At 35.4% G+C, this 20,567-nt stretch overlaps 1 protein-coding gene across 2 annotated transcripts in view; it reads right to left on the reverse strand.

Annotated features, from left to right (window-relative positions):
- Positions 1 to 2,538: 2,538 nt before the first annotated feature.
- Positions 2,539 to 20,567, reverse strand: part of CCSER1 (coiled-coil serine rich protein 1) — a 1,207,616-nt gene continuing 1,189,587 nt past the window's right edge. For both annotated transcript variants that reach the window (XM_070614289.1, XM_070614290.1), the window contains one exon: positions 2,539 to 5,815. In XM_070614289.1, the coding sequence (XP_070470390.1) occupies positions 5,330 to 5,815 (486 nt within the window). In that variant the 3' untranslated portion in view covers positions 2,539 to 5,329. The remainder of the gene's footprint in view (positions 5,816 to 20,567) is intronic.

Below are 20,567 nucleotides of genomic sequence, written 5' to 3' on the forward strand. Positions count from 1 at the left end.
GGAAAACTACCTAACTTTTCTAATCTCATCTATGAAATGAATGAAACAATTGCAAACATACAAGGTTGTTGTAAGCTGAAAACGAATGCTATAGACTGGATGTTTGTGTCCTCCCAAATTCCTATGTTGAGGCCCTCACCCCAACATCATGGTATTTGGAGGCGAGGCTTTTGGGAAGTAACTAAGTTTAGATGAGGTCGTGAGGAGGGCCCCATGATGGGATTAGTGACCTTATAAGAAGAGGAGCAGACCACAGCTTGTTTACTCTCTGCCATGTGAGACCACAGCAAGAAGGACACAGCTGTCTGCAAACCAGGAACTGAATCAGCCAGCACCTTGATGCTGGACTTCCCTGCTTCCAGAACTGTGGGAAATACATATCTATTGCTGGAGCCATACAGTCGATTGTTTTTGCTATAGTAAGCAAGCAAGTAATGAAGTAAAGCAATGAAGTAAGGTTTGGAAAGGATAAGAAGAAGTAGAAGGCTCCTTTTCTTGAATTTTATGTTCAGGAAGAAAAAGTATGTGTGTTAGATTAAACTGGTGAAGTTAGTGGGGATGTACTGAATGTTCTTTAGAAAGAACCATGATATCCCACATTCTAGATTACTTACTCAAACGGAACAAACTACTCTGTATTAATTAAGAATTTTTATTATGTCACAATTTTTGCAGGAAATTTCCAGCTCTAAAATAGGGTAGACTGCCTTCATTCTTTTCCGTCGATAACACACCTAGAAAATGATCTCTTTGACTTTTTTTTGTGTGTGTGTGGGGGGGGAGGCACTACTTGGAACTGCATCTAGCTTGTGAGCCAGATCAAACTTATAGTAAATAAATAATTCGCGGATATATTTGTGGTTCCAACTATTTGTGAAAGAACTTGGCACAGATTAAGATTTAAAAAAGAAAAATTTGGCCATGATAATGTGTACTGGAGAAGTGGGCTGTTTTGGTTGGTTGGTTGGTAGTTGGCTGTTTGCTTTTATACTATGGTGTAATTTAGCTTTTTTGTAAGAACTCAAATTAGTTTATATTTTCTGTCATCTCTGCCTCGTGTTTAGATATAGCATGACAAAGTCAGCACATGGGAAAAGAACAAAAAAAGATGTTTGAATTGCAGGAGCAGTAAATTCTCAAAGAATATCAATGTGTGACTGAACTATCTTTTGTACAAAAAAAATTAAAATACATGAAAAGACCTGATAATAATGCCTCAGTAGAGTGAAGTCCCAGAATGCAATCAAAATCCTAGTAGAGGGGCCGGCCTGGTGGCGCAGCAGTTAAGTGTGCATGTTCCACTTCTGCGGCCCGGTGGTTTGCCGGTTTGGATCCCGGGTGCGGACATGGCACCACGTGGCAAACCATGCTGTGGTAGGTGTCCCACATATAAGAAAAAGTGGAAGAAGATGGGCATGGATGTTAGCTCAGGGCCAGTCTTCCTAGGAAAAAAGGGGAAGATTGGCAGATGTTGGTTCAGGGCTAATCTTCCTTAAAAAAATAAAAAAAAAAAATCCTAGCAGAAATGAATCAGTGCTGCATTTAAACAGATATATCACTGAGGGAAAGGCCTCAGGCAATGGGGAATGTGATTCAGTCATATGGACGGCAACCAAGACAGCACCTTCACAGTTATCCCCCTTTCTTTATCCACTTTGATCTGCACGTGGCTCAGTGGTGTTATAAGGAACTTTTCGAAGCACTTCCTACCTCTGTAGGTATTCAGAATGGAAAATTCTGAAAGTGAAAAAGTGGGATGAATAAGATTATACCGATTAGTCCAAGTTACCCAATGTAATGGGTTACTACCACTTCTTGATAATGAGAAAGGTGATACTGAATGTGGATAATGAATTTGGAGAAATAGCATTCGCCATTCAATAAGCTGCTCCTACTGTTCCATCAACAACTAAGAAAGTCCTTGGGAGGACTAGTGGAACATGTTGATTTATCCTGGAGACGTGGTCCTTAAATATATGATAATTTAAAAAGAAAATATTAACAAATTAGGGAGGTATTATCTCTATTAAACACACAAGGAAAAGAAAACAAAAAATATGTGACATTTCCTTTGAATGCAATGAATTCCTTTGAATTCAATAACACTCAGGAAATAATGACAATGGGCTACGATTAAATCTTGGGCAATATAAACTATAAAACACAGGTCATAAACTCAGATTAATCATGAAAATCTTTGTAAACATTTTAAGTTAGGTATGTATGGGCATGTCTACAAATGTGTAATATCGACTAGAGGCTTGCTCTTTTATTTATATCTCAATGAATAAATAACTAAAAGCGCTTGAATAACATGTGGCTCTAGGTTCTTGCCCTGAGCATATCGACTCTGGTAGGTTCACACTGTTAGCGGTGCAGCAACAGTTTCACAGTGTGATTTGCACAAAGACTATGGTGCCCCAAAGAAGCAAAAATAGTTTGAGAGATAATTCATAGTTTTGCCGTGACTCTGTTAGCATATAAAATTATTTGAAAAAAAAATCACTGAGTTCACAGAAACACAGTTGCATGTTTGAATAATTATAAAAATGGGAACAGTTTATTTCAGGTGGAAACAGCTCTTCTTTAAGGAGTATCTTTTCTTAAGTGCCCCTTAAAACACTTTCTAGATTCAGAAGAGACCATCTGCAGCAGAAGTTTTACAGGGTTACTTAGGCTCAGCTACACATACACATGCACAGAAGAAAGAGGGAGGGAGAGAGGAGACGACGGCTTCCATCAGAACAACAAGCACTTTTTCCCCCTGGAGTCAGGTCTTTGGATATGTACCGCCTTGGAGAAATGTATAAATCACTTTTATACATGGAACTGTCTTAGAAAACTAGAGATTTTAGTACAAAGAAATCAATTTGCTGAAAGAATGCCCACATGCCGTTGTTATGAGTTACTACATATACACAAGAGTAACTTGCAGAGGACCCCTGTTTACAGTAACTGATGTACATTAGCATGGGGCTTACACCTTCTCCAGGCCTGAGTTACACTTAGTATTACAAATAATATTATAACAATGCTGAAAATACTGATACAAAACAGCTTTAAGATGATATTTCCAAAAAATACCCCTCCTTTTAAAATTGAACTGTTTAATCCAGGTTTTCTTTTTGAATGCTTCAGCTTTAAAAAAGATTTTTCAAGAAAATACTAGTGTTTAAAACATCTCTTAAAATGTCTATTAAATGACAGATTTTCTTAAATAGATTTTTTTTTACAAAGTATAATTCAAAAGTCTATCTTCTAGGAAAACAAAACTATAAACTCCAAAAGTCCAAATCAAAAACATTATTTGTGATACATAGCTCTTCCATATCCTGGGAAAAAATCCTTGATTATTTTCTCATGCTAATTTATTTACAAACTTCAAATACTCTAGCAACACACACCAACTTTCAGGACAAATGAAGCTGAATTCCACAATTAATCATCATCTTTTTTCTACCATTTTGTAAATATTGCCCAGCCCAAAGTGTGTAGCTGCATGAATATTATAGCTTTTAAAGTATAGTGGGAATTGTAGACAGCAGTCTCATTAAGCCGAGCAATTTGCAGTGTGTATTGTTCTCTTTTGGCAGCATTACAAACAGGCAAAGAAAGAAAACATTTGGCAAACATTTGTCTTGATGCACATGTGTCTTCCTTTGGAAAACAAAAATTACAAGTACAACATATTCACTAGACTCTTTACTCTTACCAGTTCCAACCAAAGTTTGCAAATTGGTCAAAGTTTAATAGTTAAAGCTGGAGGTGGGCAGATCTAATGGCTTTTCGCCAAAGCATAGAGCTCAAATCCATTTTTGTATTAGGAGATGCATTTCACACGTAGCTTTAATTTAAGCAGGTTAGTCAGATGCCATGCTAAAGCTGCTATCTCAGTTTCCCTTTATTCTTTTCATTTGTACATGCTGATAGAGTCGGTCAGAGAATGCAAGGGCAGCAGTTCATGCAGTAGGTGTGACAATTTCACTGTGCATGGATTATGCCTAATGTGGATACAGTTACTAGCTTTTTTCTTTATATAAGAAAAATGGGGCCCTGATCCCTCCTGATCATTTGAAAATATATTTATTTATTTATTGTTTGTTTATTTCTATAGCTACATACAACTGTTATTAATTAAACATAAAGGAGTTATTTTATTTAGGTGTATTGATCTATCGCATGTGCATTTAAGTGTGAAACATGTTAAGCCTTGTTTGTTAAAGAGAAATATTTGCATCAAATGAGCTTTAAATATTCCTGTTAGAGATTTATTTCTAAGAGCAAATTGAGAGTTCACATATGTTTTACCTTTTCTTCTAACCCTAGAAGATGGAATAGTTAGAATAGTGTATACTGGGCTACCAGGAAACTGACTTTCTGTTCCTCAACTCATCATGTAGAGTCATCCATATGGGTTGACGTATATAGAGCAAAATTGGACATACATAAAAAAGTGAAAAATTTAACAATACAAGGAAAGTGAAGTAAAGTAATTTTCTTAGAATGCTCCATCCCTCAAATTATTAAAAATATGCCGATGTTGCCATGATAGTGACTCAAAGAGCATAGCATGTCGTGTTTTATGCATCATTTGACAAAATTCAGCCAACTTTACCACCTCACTGTGTTATGTCATAGTACTTCAACACCAATAGCAATAACTAAAAGCAAAATTTTTCAAAGATCAGAGCTGTCATTCTCTATTTGGCTAGCAATTACTCAGTCTGAAATCCTTTGTGAACTAGTATGAACTAAACATTTAGAGGATAAAAGAAATAGCCTTTTCCCCCTTCATGGTATGGCAAGATAAGCTTGAATGTATGTAATAGAGAGACAGATGCATCTCTAGCTTACATGCAAGCAAGCTTCATTCTCCAAATAAACACACCACCAAATATAAGACTTTAAAATCCCTCTTCTCTTCTCCTTCTATTAACTACGTAATTTAAGATTCTTTACGATTTCTTCATCTATTTATTCCTCACATCTATTTTCACAGTGACACCATTAAGTGAACAGAGTGCTATCTGATATTACCTTCTGAAACTTCAATGCATATCAGTGACCAATCAAGATAAAAGATAAAGTATGGACTATATAAACCAGCAAGATGGTCCCATTTATTATACATCTATATAATATAGTCTTGAAGGCTATTAAACCTAATTCAGTTAACATGCTTGAACCTTCATTCTAACAAAAAGTGCACAATTCTTTGTTTATAACTAAAAATGAAAGTAATATAAGTACATGACAATTTGAATATGAGCTATGCACGAGAAACACTAACCATCTTTATCCTACCTAGAGACAGGAATAGGTGATTTAATTACCCATCCTGCTGGCCTAGAGTCTGCAGCTCAGTGGTGTGTAAATTGTGATGGAGAAAAACGTTCTTCCTGCTGTACATGTGTAAAGAGATTGGCCCTCTAGGTGGCTGTCCGAACCTGCCTGTAAAGGTTGAATGCTGTCGGGCCACAGCAGCTTGGTCCTTTGGTTTCTCTGAGAATGTGGCGAGCCCTTCGGTCTTAGCTGTTGGCTTCAGAGAGTTCTGCCCTACAGTGGGCCGGAAGTTCTGGGTGACCTCAGATGTGAGGGTTTCGTAAGTTCCTCTTGAGTGTTTGATAACTTCTGCTAGTTCCTTGTCCTTCAAGAAATTACTTAAACATAGACTTGATAGTTGGCAGGCCTTGCTTTTGTAAGGGCTTGTCTGGTCAGCTGCTGAGTATCTAAAACGGTCCTCGGTGGGAGTATGCATTGCTTTTCTGTCCCTTGTGCTGAGACTTTGGGTCACAATTCGATTTCGATATGTAGCCTACGGCAAGGACACAGAAAGAAAAGATGTCTTTAAAAAATACACCCATAGCATACATGAAATATAGAGTAGTGTTTCACATTTGCGTGCAAAATCCTAAATTTCCAATGAGGCTTAAAAAAAAACCAATAGAATTCATGAGAGTAAATTTCCCAGTGCAACACTACAAGAAATAGTGGTTAAACGGATAATTTACTCTAAAGGGCATTTTTTAAAAGACTTTTTTTTAGAGAAGTTTTAGGTTTACAACAAAATTGAGAGGAAAGTACAGAGATTTCTCATATACCCTCTGCCCCTATGCGTGCATAGCCTCCCCTGTTATCAACGTCACTCACCAGAATGGTACATTTTTTAGCAAGTATGACCCTACATTGATACATCATAATCACTCAAAGTCTGTAGTTTACCTTAGGGTTCACTCTTGGAGTTGTATATTCTACAGGTTTGAACAAATTTATAATGGCATTTGTCCATTATTATAATATCACACAGTGTATTTTCACTGCCCTAAAAATCCCCTGTGCTCTGCCTGTATATCTCTCCACTCCTCCTCCCACCCCTGGCAACCACTGATCATTTAACTGTCTCCATAGTTTTGCCTAGTCCAGAATGTCGTACAGTTGAAATGATGCAATGTCGTATTTTCCCATTGGTGTCTTTCACTTAGTAATATGCATTTAAGTTTCCTTCATGTCTTTTCATGGCTTAATAGCTCTTTTTTTTTTGGCATTAAACTAAAAGTCATTCTGAAATTTATCTAATTTCCAAAATTTGAATTCTACAATGTTATCTGAGAATTTATTTTAAAAGGTAGTGAAGATCCATCTATGAGGCTATTAATTTTTTGTTGAATTTAATATGCTGTATTTAGTTAAGTATATGCCCAGAAAGTTTTAGAATTATCCATATCGCGATTTGTATCAGCAAAGCGGTAACCTAGAAATTTAAGGAACTAAAAACAGTCACTAAAATGACCTAAGGAGAACAAGAAAGCACTCAGAAGAAACTTCAGTGTGTGTTTCATTTAGACTTTTGGATGTGCTTTATTATCCAAAATCAGGTCCACGAGTATATGCCATCTTCTTTCTCACAAGAAGTTATACTTTATTAATAGAAACAAGACATAGCTCATTGAATCATGCTATGGAGGAAGCAAAAATTACAAGCTGGCAACAGAATTTCTCCTGAAAAGAGCACTCTTTTGGTTTAGAAAAATACATTGAGATAGAAACTGACTAGCTGGCTTATTGTTCTGGTGAAAAAAAACAAAGGCTTTATTGCTGCTATAAAGAAGGAGGAGAAAAGAGAAGAGAAGGAGGTAAGAGAGAAGAGAGTAGAAGAAAAGAGAGAAGAGAGCCTACTACATGGCAGTAGGCTGATACAAAATGCTCTGAAGGAACCAAGGACAATTTCTGTGTACTCGACATCTAAACGGAGCAAATTTTAGATACCCGTCTTTTCATTGTTTCCTAGAAAACCATTTCTCCAACTGATCTGTACTTTGAGCCCCAATTCCCTTATCCAGCTATCACCACTTCGATTAATATCACTAATTTGACATAAAACAAAACCAAAAAACAATTTTGACCCTGAAACCTATTCTTCCTCAAATAGCCTCCTTCTCAATAAGTGGCATCCCTGTCAAGCCAACACCTGGAAATTATCTTTGCTGTCTCTCTTTTCCTCACACCCCTTAAAATCAAGCCCTTGCTGATGTTGGGCAAAAATGCAACCTCAAGTCATCCACTTCTCATCCATCCACACTAGCCCCCTGACCTCATTCTCTGGCACGTATTAAGCATTTAATAAAGATTTGCTGAGTAAACTTTATCTGCTTGAGATAATAATATATAATATGTATAGAGTGTGTACGATGTTCCAAGTAGTCTTCTAATGCCTTTATACATTTCACCCTCACAAGAGTCTTTTGAGGTAGCTTCTATTACTCCCATTATACAGACTGGAAAGTGAAGCACAGTGAGTTTGGACCCCACAGATAGTGTAGGGTAGACAGTCTGCTCAATTAGCTACTAGCTCATTCTGCCTCCCAGTATTCCCATGGTGATATTTCTAAAATGTATCACATTTTTCTAAAATAAATTACATGCAGAACAATACTATAAATTAAATGGATGCTTCAATTATCATTACTGAGATGAATCTCCTCAGTTTTCTGTAAAACCAAGGTCTATGAGGTGATATCTGTGAGGTGTCCTTATACTCAGTGATTTCAAACTCAGATATTTTGTTGACCATGCCTTTTCTTTCTTTTTTTTCAAATTGTCTTGATGTTTGTAACAAAGTGCCATTCTAGTTTTTATTATGTGCTTACTGATAGCTGACCCTCTCCATTACTTCTAATTGCCATTTTAACTCTTCCACAGATCGGGAATAGGGATAGTCACACTGCTCACCTGGTGTATAAAGGAAGCATTGTATGACTTACAAAAGATATTTCAGGAACTTTCTTGGGTAAAGGAACATATTAGTTTGATTCAATTTTTATTGTTCAAGAACTTTTCCGGCTTATTTCCTCTTGGCTCTTTTCCCTCACTCGAGGTATTTGTACCTACTTAGAAATATGAGCTTTTATTTTCTCTTCATTTCTGTGACTTCTATAAAATGTTTACCTAAGTGTTGAATTGGTTACTGACAGATTCTTAAATCAACACTACACTTAATAGCTGCATCCAAATGTTACACATCTTGGGTGCTATTTGTGAAATATTCTGAGAAAAAATGTGTTTCAGGACAAAAGAGACATTTGTAAATTGATCATGATAATTAACAATGGTAATGTTTCTTTTTCACTTCTATTTCTGTACATGCTGCCTAGGAAAGTAGAGGAGGTGGGTAGAGGCTTCATTTCTATTACTTTAACATTAACTTTAGGGAGACATTCATCATTTTCTTTATGTGATCATCAACCCTCTTGGAATATCACATTAAATTAAGTATAGGTTTTAATAAAGATCTATTGAAAGGGATCAAATAACAACCCCACAGGCAGCCTCAGTGCACCTTCTCTGGTATAACATCTGACTCCTAAAAGGTAATGCGGATCTACCTTAAAAAGAAACAAAATGAAGGATCTCACTCAATTTTTAAAGAAAAATGCATATTTACATCATCCATTCCTATTTGCTTGGCATAGTTTGCTTTTGACATCTTAGACTTTCTACTCTTCCTTTTAAAGTGTTTGTGATTTTCACCATTAAGTCCTGGGCTCAGGGTGTATATGGGAGAGTGGATAGCACAGGGACTCATGGCAAAGATTTGGGGTCAGACACACCTGGATTCATTTATTCATCTGATAAATATTTATTGACCCCTACTGAGGACAAGGTGCTGCCTTACATGATGGGAAATAGTGCTGTTCATAAAAGAACTGGCTCCTCTCTTCAGGCAGCTTAAAGTCTAATAGGAGAATTAACCAGAATCAGACACTTTCCAGCTAAGTGACCATGGCAAACTACTTACCCTTACTAAGTCTCCAATTTCCTCATCTGTGAAAGGAAGATTTATATTCATAGCTGTATCTACATACAGGATTATTGTTAAGATTAGATGAACTACTGTGTGTAAAATATCCAATGTTATGCCTGGAACATAGTTATTTTGATGACAGCAACAATAATAATATTTAAAGTCACAAAATAAAGTGACAAATAGACCTGGAAATTACCTTGATAGATGTTCATTTCACCCTTTAGCAGTTAAACCACTTTGAACACTTCCAACTCGACTTTAAAAAGCAAAGTAACTTGCTCCAGAATATTCGAGCAATTTTACATTTGTTGTTGTAGTTTGGTTTCCCAAAACAGACTCTAAGACAAATATCCCAGACTATAAACAAAAAGTTTATTGGAGAGCATTCTCAAGCCAATGCCTGTGGAGGAACGAAAAGAGCAGGTTCTGGCAGAGAGAGAAGTCAAAACTACGCAATGAAACAGTCTCAGATGGTCACACAGGGAGATCTGACGCTGAGATGACTCTTCACAGTTGTCCCCAAGTTGGCAAGTGGTTGGGAGCCTTGCACTCTTGCATCAACAAGGTACTGGACATTGGCAGCTGCCGGGAAGAGGGTTGTAACCTTGAGTGAACGGGCTTTTTTATTTTTTGGAGAGTGAAATTCTCGGAGAGGACTTACTTGACGGCTGTCAGCTGCCAATGTTTGCAGCAACTGGGAACATGAAGGCTTTAGTTGTGAAATGTGTGTGTGTGTTTTGGGTGGAGGGAGGGAGACACAGGAAGCACAGCACAGCATCCACTACATTCATTATGCTATTTATGCATTTAATATATTATGGGACAATTTGGCTTAATGAAACGAACATTGAACCTTGAGCCAAAGACTCTGATCTTGCCTGTGCTATTGAACTGTGTGACATTGGATGAAAAAATTAATTTTTCTGGGCTTCAGTTTCTGTCCCTATTGAAAGAGATGATTAAAAAAACAGAAGATAAAAATTAAATCTTCAAGAAACTCAAAATTCATTCAATTCCCTTCCAGTTCTAAAATTCTACACTTAGAATATATATTTTATTCTACATGTTTTGGAACATATTTAGACAAAGGAAAGATTCTCTTGATTCAAAATATAAAAATATACTTTGGTCATATATATTTGTATTTAGTTGCCCTGGCCCAAGGGGAAATAAATAATTTCTTCATCATGCTGCTAATTGAGGTTAATTCCTTCTGAATCTCTTGGGATCATATCTCTAAAGGGAATTTTCAGTGCATATGACTAGCCACATCTTTCTCAAAACTGGAATTAAATTTCCCCAAACTCATGTAATTATGTTAGTTTGTAGACAATTTAGTTGTCAAACAGCTATTTTATTACTTATCCTTAGAGTTCTTTGTAGAGAATGAATGGATGGCAAATTTAGCGATTAATCAGTCAAGTGTGACGATTATAATAAAATCAGTATTTTATTTCCCTAAAATTTTTTTTCTCTCATTTCTTTGCTGGAGCATATAGTCTGCATTTCACTGAATCCAAGATAACTGACTTTAAACACATTATTATTTTACATACCACTAAGAAAGTAAAAATAAACAAAAAACACACTATGCTAATTAAAAACAAACAAACAAAAACCACACTCCATTTCCTTATTATGATCTATGTCACCCGTTAATCAGTCACACCAGCCTCTCTTGGCAATTTCTTCTATCTTCAGTTTCCTTTCTTAAGTTTGATAGCCAGTCCTTTTGCATTTATCTCAATGATACAGCTTTATTTACATGTAGGTATGTTGCCTCTTTAGATTTCATAAAGCATTTGGTTTTTCCTTTGGAAGAGAGTAGGGAATTGAAGGCAATCCAATTACAGATTTTTTTTTCACTAATATCAAAGTTATACCCTGTTTCTTTCTTTCCTTGGCTTTCTGTATACAAAATAACTTTTGTTATAATACCAAATCATAGTAAAACTTTTTGAAAATATTCTTAAATGGTAAATCAACACATGCAGTACCAACATTACACATAACTCAGTGGAAGAAAGGAGAATATGAAGCTAGGATAAAATCCACACACGTATAGCAATGTAAATTCCGTTACAACCGCAACTTGGTTGAAAGGATTGATTGTAAGATCCATCCTGATTTTAGGGGGTTTATTACTTTAAAAAAAGTCTCATAACTGATACAAAATAGAAACACAGTAATCATGCCAATATACACAGCCTAATTTTCATTAAGGCAGAATGACATGATGATAGAATTAATGGGGGAAGGGAGCAATATTTCAATCACTGATTAATGAGTTTCATAATTTTTTTCTGAAGTTTTTCTTTTTTTGTGAATTATACTGATTGTTGTCAAAAACATTTCTAGGCAACAGCTTCATATGATCATTTCTTAAGTAGATTAGAACTTAGCCTATGATTGATTATTTTATTTTAAAATACATTTTTCTGCAAATGTTCTCCACTTAACAAAAAATGGTATTGTTTTACAACTAGAATTGTTCCTAAAGGAATAGAAATAGTTGAAACAATTGCAAATAGCTAGCTAGAAAAAAAATGGTATTATATTAGAAAAAGGGCTAATGTTAAATAGCTTTGTAACAAAATTCATAAAGATTACTGAAAATATTAACATTATGATTTAAATTGAAGTAAAATAAGAGATAAATATAAAATTACGTTAAAGTGAGCCAGTATTATCATTGGTCAGAGTTCTCGTAGCAAGAAAAGTTAAGTAGTAACTCTTGGATAATTCACACTGAGAAACACGCCTCCTGAATAAGTTCATGGTTTCCTGCCAATGAGAACTCAAGATCAAGCAAGTAAGCTATGCAGTGCAGAATACTGTATATTTTATTTTCCAGAATAGACACTTTGACCCCTACCCATTCCCACATCCAAGCCAATAAAATATAAACTTCATAGGGGCGGAGACTTTGCCTGTCTTGTTTGATGCTGAATCCACCGCTCCTTGGAGTGCCTGGCATCTAGTGATGCCTTAATATTTATACAGTCCAGAGAATAATCTACTACCATGGTTGCTTGCCTTACTGACACAGCCTATCTAATACGCAATGTTATTGCCCTGACATTTTCTCTCGTTGATAAGTTGATGACTTTGATCTATATATAGAGATTGAGATATTGCCTAGATCTTAAACTATCAAACACTGGACATGTATGTTTTGCTCCCTTTCTTGAAAGCAGTGGGGAATGACTTTTCCCAAGAGACGTGTCAACTTTCCAGAGAAGTCTTGCTACCTCTACTCCTCCTTAGTTGTACCTTTCCAATAAAGAAACAAGAAATATTATGTAACTACAACATATACCCAGAGGAAAAATGAAGACTTCACAACCACCACAGCAATATGACATGATATCTATCGCATTAGATATCAAGGCAACTGAAAAAATCTCTATAAATACGTTTTGTCAATATTGTAGAACACGAATCGAAAGGGAGTTAGTGTAGAGCAGTCATCTCAATCTGTTTTCCCCACGTGTTCACATGACATATAGAGACACGCCTCTTTGGGCAAAACCAGGGCTATGAAAATACTCCCATTAAAATAACTTTAAGTCAGCTCCTCTATCTTCCATTTATGCAAACATTTTCGATTCAGAGCAAAAAGAATGGTCAGAATCTTCTCTAATTTATAAAAAGACTAAATTTTGGTGCTTTAGTAGTAGTAGCAACATATTACTTAAAATATAGACACAACAAATGACTGTGACCCATCTAACACTGGACTAGTAACCTGAAGATTAATTGAGTTGTTCACTTCATTAGTGCAGAAACTAAACAATGAAGGCAAGAGTTGAGGCAGTATAATAACCGAAAGAACAAACTCTGCAATACATATATTAATTTATTAAAAGTACATCAATACATAAATCTGAAGGCATAATAATAGAAACTTTCAACACTGTGATGTCAAGAAGCCATCCCTATTAAATACTGTTAAATATGTTTACTGTTAAATATGATGACATACATGAAAAGTGCTTTGAATAAATGCATGTACAAATATTATTACTCACTGAATGAGATAAAATCTACAAATAAGTCTTAAATGTAAGTATTTCCGTTTTCTTCACCATATGTTTAAGTGTATATTAATAACCGCCTTAAATTTTTTTGTTGTCATTTAATCCCAATATAACCTAGATTGTGTCTATTTTTTTTAAATTTTGCTTACAAATCTTTTTTTGCCCCAAGTGTGAGGATATTTTCTTCTAAAATACAAGCGAGAGTACTTTTCAACACCTTTAAATAATGGTGTATATTCAGTTTCCTTGTTGTGTTTTCAATCTAAACTTGATCTTCACTGTTATTTTCCTTCCATCCAGTTAGCCCTGGAGACCATCCTAAGGGTCTCTTTAACACTCTTTCAATATGGATCTTTGTAAATTCTCTTAAAGAAAGTTTAAATTAGCCTTGTGACACATTTTAGAGAAGAATTAAATGGAAGCCTTCTGTACACAGCCCCTTCCTGTTGAAGCGCACATCTTAAAGGAACCTCTCCTGTCCTACTTTTAGAGGATAGGTTCTATAGCGTCCCAAACAAATGCTGTACCATCTATGGAATCTACAATTGGAGGAGGCAAAAAAGACCTTTCCTTGTAGAACTCCATCACGCTAGTCTCTAATGTAGTTTTCATGAAGTCCATAATTAACCCAACCAGGAGCCTATCAGAGAATTTAGAGTTGTATAAAGTAATCTAAAATTATGTCAAAGGAAAGACAATAGTAGATTTATGCTATTGAAAAAGCTTTATTTGCCTTTATAAAATGTAAAGCAAGCCTTGACTCTTGGACAAAACAAAATAAAATTAAGGTATAACAACAACAAAAATGCAAAAAGATGGTTATGAGTGCTTTCAGGACCTAGTGTCTATCTGACACCTGATAGTGAAAAGATCTAGGGCGAGAAGGGATTCTTGAATATGCTAAACTCAAGAGAGCATATGTTGTGTAATTTTAGAATTTTAGAAAAACGACTAGAAGGCAGACATGTCTCTTTATCTCAGATTTTATTTATAATAATAGCAAAGACTTAGTGAATATTTACAATGTGCCAAAATATGTGCTGTGTTTCACGTATTACTTTCCATTCCTATTAGAGGATTTTATTATACATATTTTAGTGATGACGACACTGACACCCTTACATTTAAGTACTTACGAGGATTCCAGGGTTAGTGGATAGCAAAATGTGAATTGGAGCTCCAACATTTGGATTTCAGAACTCAAGCTCTTAGCCAGGGGCTTCTGAACCTCAGCACCATTTCATTTGTGATTAAACAGTTTCTTGTTGTGGGGGTTGCCCTGTGCATTGCAGGATGCTTAGCAGCATCCCTTGCCTCTACCTATAAATGCCAATAGCACCTGTGCCCAGTTATAACAACCAAAAATGTCTCCAGACATTTCCAAACATCCCTTGCAGGGTAAAGTTGCCTCCAGTTCAGAATCACTGGCCTAAACTATAATGGTTTCCCAAATCAGACAGATAAAAGTGACCAATGCAGTACCTCTCCAAAAATAAAAGCCGCATACATAAACTGCTATCTATTTTAAAAATCATGTACAGCCATGAGGAGAGAAAACTTAAGCTTTTATAATTTTTATTTTATTTTATAAACACATATAATGGTTACTATATGCCAGCCACTCTTTTGGGCCCTTACAATTATTAATTTTCAAAATATTAGCTCATTTACTAAAGCAACGCAATGCACTAATAAACATTAGAAGTATTTATAAACATGAATCTTGCTCAACAGGAGCGATGAAAAACATATACAGTATGGTGCATAAAATCCAAAAATTTCTTCATTCAGACTAACCAAAGAAGCATGAGGGATCAAATCTGTTTAACTGGGTGGCACTTCACCCAGTGCTCTAACAAAGGTCTTAAAAAATAACTTTTCCTCCACACATGGGGAGTGGAGGAATGTTAATGGAGTGTCACGAACTGCTTAAAAAGCAAATGCTCCTTTTGATTTTTTGCTACCTAATATGTTGGTGTGAAGTTAATTGGTAGACCCAAAATGTGCCTCTTTCTCAATGACAACCAGTGAAGTGTCAGTATAAACTCAAACCCCATTTATTAAAAATAACAGACTGTCCTTTTTCTGTCATCATGAGGAATATGATTTCTAAAGCAGTTATAAATACCAGGCCATTTCTCTGTGGAAGGTTTTGGCATATTGCTGCATCTGTTTGTATCCTTAGATGTGGAATCTGTTTTCAGTGATAAAGAAGAGTTTTGTTAACGGTCTAAGAAACACTCTACCACAGAGAGAGGGTATACAGAAGCTGTTGCTGCTTTGCAAGCAGGAAGCCGTGTATTAAGTTCAAGTAATAACCCAAAAGAAACATTCAAAGGTTCTGGCAGGCAAGATCCATTTTTTCAGATTGCACAAATTACCAAGAGGAAATTGTCTGGAGTTAAATTACTTCTTCTGGCTCAACCTCACTCCTAAATTCTTTAGGGTATACTAAATCCTTCTGGTGGGCATTTAGAATTCAACTAGGGTTAGAGGACAGGTACAAGATAAGCAAGGTGAATGATAATAAGGTCAGCTAAAGGCGAGTTCCCGAGAGAGAGGCCATGTCGTCTTCCTCTCCTCAGGAAAAAAGTGAAAGCATACAACAGTTTTCCCATAAGCCACTAGGCATATGCTTGACTGTTCTGTTTACAACTAGACTAAATGAACTCTGAACAGAACTAAATCCTGAGGAACAATACTGAGTAGTCTTTAAAATTAAAAAGTGTGTGTGTTGTAAGTAATTCTCAGTTAAAAGGTGATTTAAATGAGAATTTCAATTACTGCTTATAATAACAATAAAGGTATATGACTGAGGACTCAATTCAGAAGAAACCTAAGAAAGTACAATTCCCCACAAGTGATATTCCAGAAAAGTGTGATTTCTAAAGGAGAGTTTAAGTTAAATTTATATGCCTAAGGGGAATGAGTAGGAAATTTTTTCTGTGTTTACACAGGAATGTATAACAATGGGCAATTGTTGTGGTTTACTATAGCAACAACGTGCAAAAGGAGCCTCTTGTCTAGACACCAGATGCCCAACATCTAGCACATATTAGATGGTGCAATGTTTCCTGAATGAATGAAATATTCAAAAAATAATCACAAAAATCCTTATATTTTCATAATGTCTTTTGTGTGAATAATTCAAAGGCTTTACAGCCAATTACTCTAGCTTTATAAGATTGAAATTTCTTGTATCCAATAAATGAGCAAATATATTATGAGCCTATATATTATATATGCATGTGTGTGTATATAATTGATTAAGAATCTAGCCTATTTATTCCCCTCGCTTTCTAGTACTTATTAACATGATTAAATAATGTAGGCCCTAAATTCCTTGCTTAAATGATTCTATTTTATAAGTAATTCTACCCTACAAGCTCTGCTGGGAGACTTCTCAAAGTAAGACGTTATTTACCTAATCTATGAGTTCACACAAAAATGGAAGTGAAACGAAAACACAGCCATTTTACATTGCTCATTTGTTGTTCTACATCGGTATGATGTAAGGCAAGTCACTTTTAGGAATAAGTTTGACTCGCTGAATAAAGACATTACATAATTAAATACATGGGATAATTTGGAGGGTACTACAAATAACAAATATCATAGCATCTCCTGTATTGGATACTTTACATGTTATATATTGCATTCACATAAACTATCCTAATTTACCCTTGTAAATGTGCATTAAAATTGGTTCCCAATGCCTCACTTCCATTTTACAGATGGAAAACTGAGGCTCTTAATGACTGGCTTACTCAAGATGACTCAGGTAGTAACATAAGGTCTTTGAATTCCAAATTCTACAAACTATCCTGTCTCTTCATCCATCAAAAAATTAAATACATTTCCCCAATTGTTTTCTTGATACTAAAATTTTACTTTTGTGTCAATTCCTTTAGGCTTATTAAACATTTTTGGCTTATTAACTCTGGATTTAGTTTATTACACAAAATATACCCAGGCTCCATGAAGAAATTTCTTCCAAGTAATGTGAAGTATAACATTACAAGTTATTAGTCATTTAAACCTTCATATGACTCACGTTATCAAATTATTCCTGAAGAAAAGGGTTTAAAAGGAATCATGGGGAGTGGAGGTACCCAGAAGGTATGGGTAATAGGTAAATAGATAAGAATGATGTTGAAATAAAGGGAGGCTGGATATAGACAAATAATGTACCTCACTACCCACCTGCCAGCAGAATAATTGTCAAAGCAGGCAGCATGAAAGAACTATTAGCCCAAGGAGACCAGATCACTTGAGTGTCTCCCTGGATTCACTGATCCATTTTTCTCAATATTCTTTCATTCTTTGAATTTAAGTATTTTGGTTTAGTTATACCCAGATTTAGAAAAGAATTATTCAAGACGTATTTCAAATGTGATTTTTAGCCATTTTAACCAAAATAGCCATTTTGTATTAGCTTTGGCTCTATTTTCCTTCAGTAACATGCACAATTTAAGGTAGACCAAATGTCCATTACGAAAATTCAGGGGACATATATGGAACAGTAACGTGGCAAATAACAAAACATATTTTATGCTTGATGGTTTGGTGACATACTATTATTTAAAAGTCCTTCAAAGAATTTACAACATCAAAAGAATATTACAAACAAGTGTATGGAAAAACAAGGTATGCAGAATGGTTTGTGATTAGTGATGAAGTAATACTCATTTTTATCTACCATCTGATTTTCTGAAATGTTTTCATATAGTATAAATAAGAACAAGACACGGCAGGGAATGAATTCTGGGATGGAAAGTTATGGTCAGGATATGATTACCTACAAGTTAGAACCAATTTTTAAAAGAAGTGTGGAACATCAGATATACATTCTTTCACCTGTCAAGAGTCAAGTCTTAGAGATAAGAGGTTTATTTAATAATAGCAATTTTTCAAATAATGAACCATTCTTTTGCTACTTAGGATGAGTTTATGTGTGTTACAAAACACTTGCTATAGAGTGTAAAAAGAAATTCTAAGGCTACTTTTTTCTTTTGAAAAGCTGCTTTATCAAAGCAAATCATTTTCTTTATAAACTCAGAGTAGCCTCAAAAAGTCTGCTAACAAAGAGAAAACAGATGGGCCACCAGCTTTAAAGTTACTCATCCTTACAAAGATATAAAATTGATTTTTAAATAGAAAAAAGTCAACAAAGCACAAAATATAATGTGAGATGAAACATACAAATTGCTAAGATCTAAAAAAGAGCTACTGTCAATTATTTTCATTTTATTAATGTCGTTTTTGTCATTTTATTAATTTCAAATATCATAACCTCTTGCCCATTGGAAATATGAATATTTTCATTTGATTTAACAATAAACAATTCAAGGTGCTGAACAGACTGTAAAGTTAATGTGGTTTAACTCCTTGATTTTATAAGGATACTGTGGCTAGAGTCAATAATTTACTTGCCCCAAATTATAAAGATTGTTAGTGGCAGTCAAAAACCAATTCCAGATTCCCAAAGCATTGTTTAATGTTTCTATGCATAGCCCATCAACTTTCATTTTAATCCAAAGATACAAAATTTGCATTTGATGTAAGACAAACAAGGTCAAAACTGTGTGTATTGGAATATTTAATTATATGTCCAGCCATTATGCTATATTTCAGCAACACTCATGAACTGTAGATATGCAGATAGAGTTATATGTTAAGTTTACAGTATAAAAAGAATAGATAAATAGAAACATTCTTAAAGTAATACAGGAAGATATTTTGTGCTGAGTTATGAGAAATGAAATTCGAGGGTAAGCATGTGATGATAGAGATTACATATGTGTGCACTGACCATTGAAAGCTGTGTTCCGCTACAACAGGCTGTAGTTAAAAGAGAAGACATGGTAACAGGAGGTTGGCTTAGGGTAGATCCATCTGCATTCATCAGGTGGAGATCACCTAAAGGCACAAGGAATAACTCTTTCCTGACTACAGAGGTGATTTTCCTGCATCTCAATAGAGGCTACATTGGAGGGTCTAGATGTTAGAATTATAAGGTTAAGGTGAGTCCATATCCTGGCCATAGAGATGGTAGTTTTCACTCCAATATCAGGACAGTCTGGTAGATGCTAATCGAGGTACAAAATGAGGTCTCCAAGAAACTTATTCAATAGATTGTATTTGCGCTGTTGTAAATTTTTTGAGCAATTCCTTACAATCACTACAAGGAAGCCTCAGAAATGTTAAAATCTAAAACTAGTCCTATAAAAAGAGACAAGGCATCTCTCATATCAGCTTTGTTAATATTTCTCTTTCTCTTTGGTTCTTCCTGCATTCACTATTTATTCTTTCAATCATTCATTCATTCACTCTTATGGAGAATCTACACTTACTGTAAATACAGTGGAAGATTCAAAGAAATCAAATATGCAATCCTATGCTTAGGCACTTACTTTTGCTGAAGGAACTATACCAGTAATTAAAATGAAAAGTAAGATTAAGTCACTAAAATGATGAAACAAAAGTGTTTCAAGTCAAGAAGAGATTTACTGAAAAGTAAGTGTTAAAACAGCATAATTTGGGGGCAGCCCAGGTGGCCTAGTGGTTGACTTTGGTGGCCTCTGCTTCAGTGGCCCAGGTTCCGTTCCCAGGCGGACCTACACCACTCGTCTGTCAGTAGCCATGCAGTCATGGCAGCTCTCGTGTGAAAGGAAGATTGGCAACGGATGTTGGCTCAAAGCAATCTTCTTCAGCAAAAAGAGGAAGATTGGCAATAGATGTTAGCTCAGGGAAAATCTTCCTCAGAAAACAAAACAAACAAAGGAACCCAGCATAGTTTCTAAGAGTGAAAGAGTTTTTCCAAAGAATTGTTTACTTTCGTTGCTTCAACTTCTCACTTCCTCCTTATCCATCAACTCACTCCAGTTTGACTTTTGCTCCTCCCGAAGACCTCCACGTTATTAAATCAAATAGATATTTACCAGTTCACATATTTTTTACCATTAAGAAACATTAGATGAGTTAACCAGTCTCATCTTGATTTCCATCATCTTGTGATATTTGTGACATCTCATGCTCCTGGCTGTTTATCTGCTTCTTTGGTCACCATTACTCAATCTCCTTTGCTGGGCACTTTTCTAACTAAATGTCTGGGTCTCCAGAGCCTGGTCCAGATTCATTTCATTCTCCCTAGGAGATCTCATCCATTTCCATCACTACATACAATCTTTATGGCAACAACTCTTAAACCTATACTTCAATCT

The sequence above is a fragment of the Equus przewalskii genome, chromosome 3, assembly GCF_037783145.1.
Source record: "Equus przewalskii isolate Varuska chromosome 3, EquPr2, whole genome shotgun sequence".
NCBI classification, from domain to species: domain Eukaryota; kingdom Metazoa; phylum Chordata; class Mammalia; order Perissodactyla; family Equidae; genus Equus; species Equus przewalskii.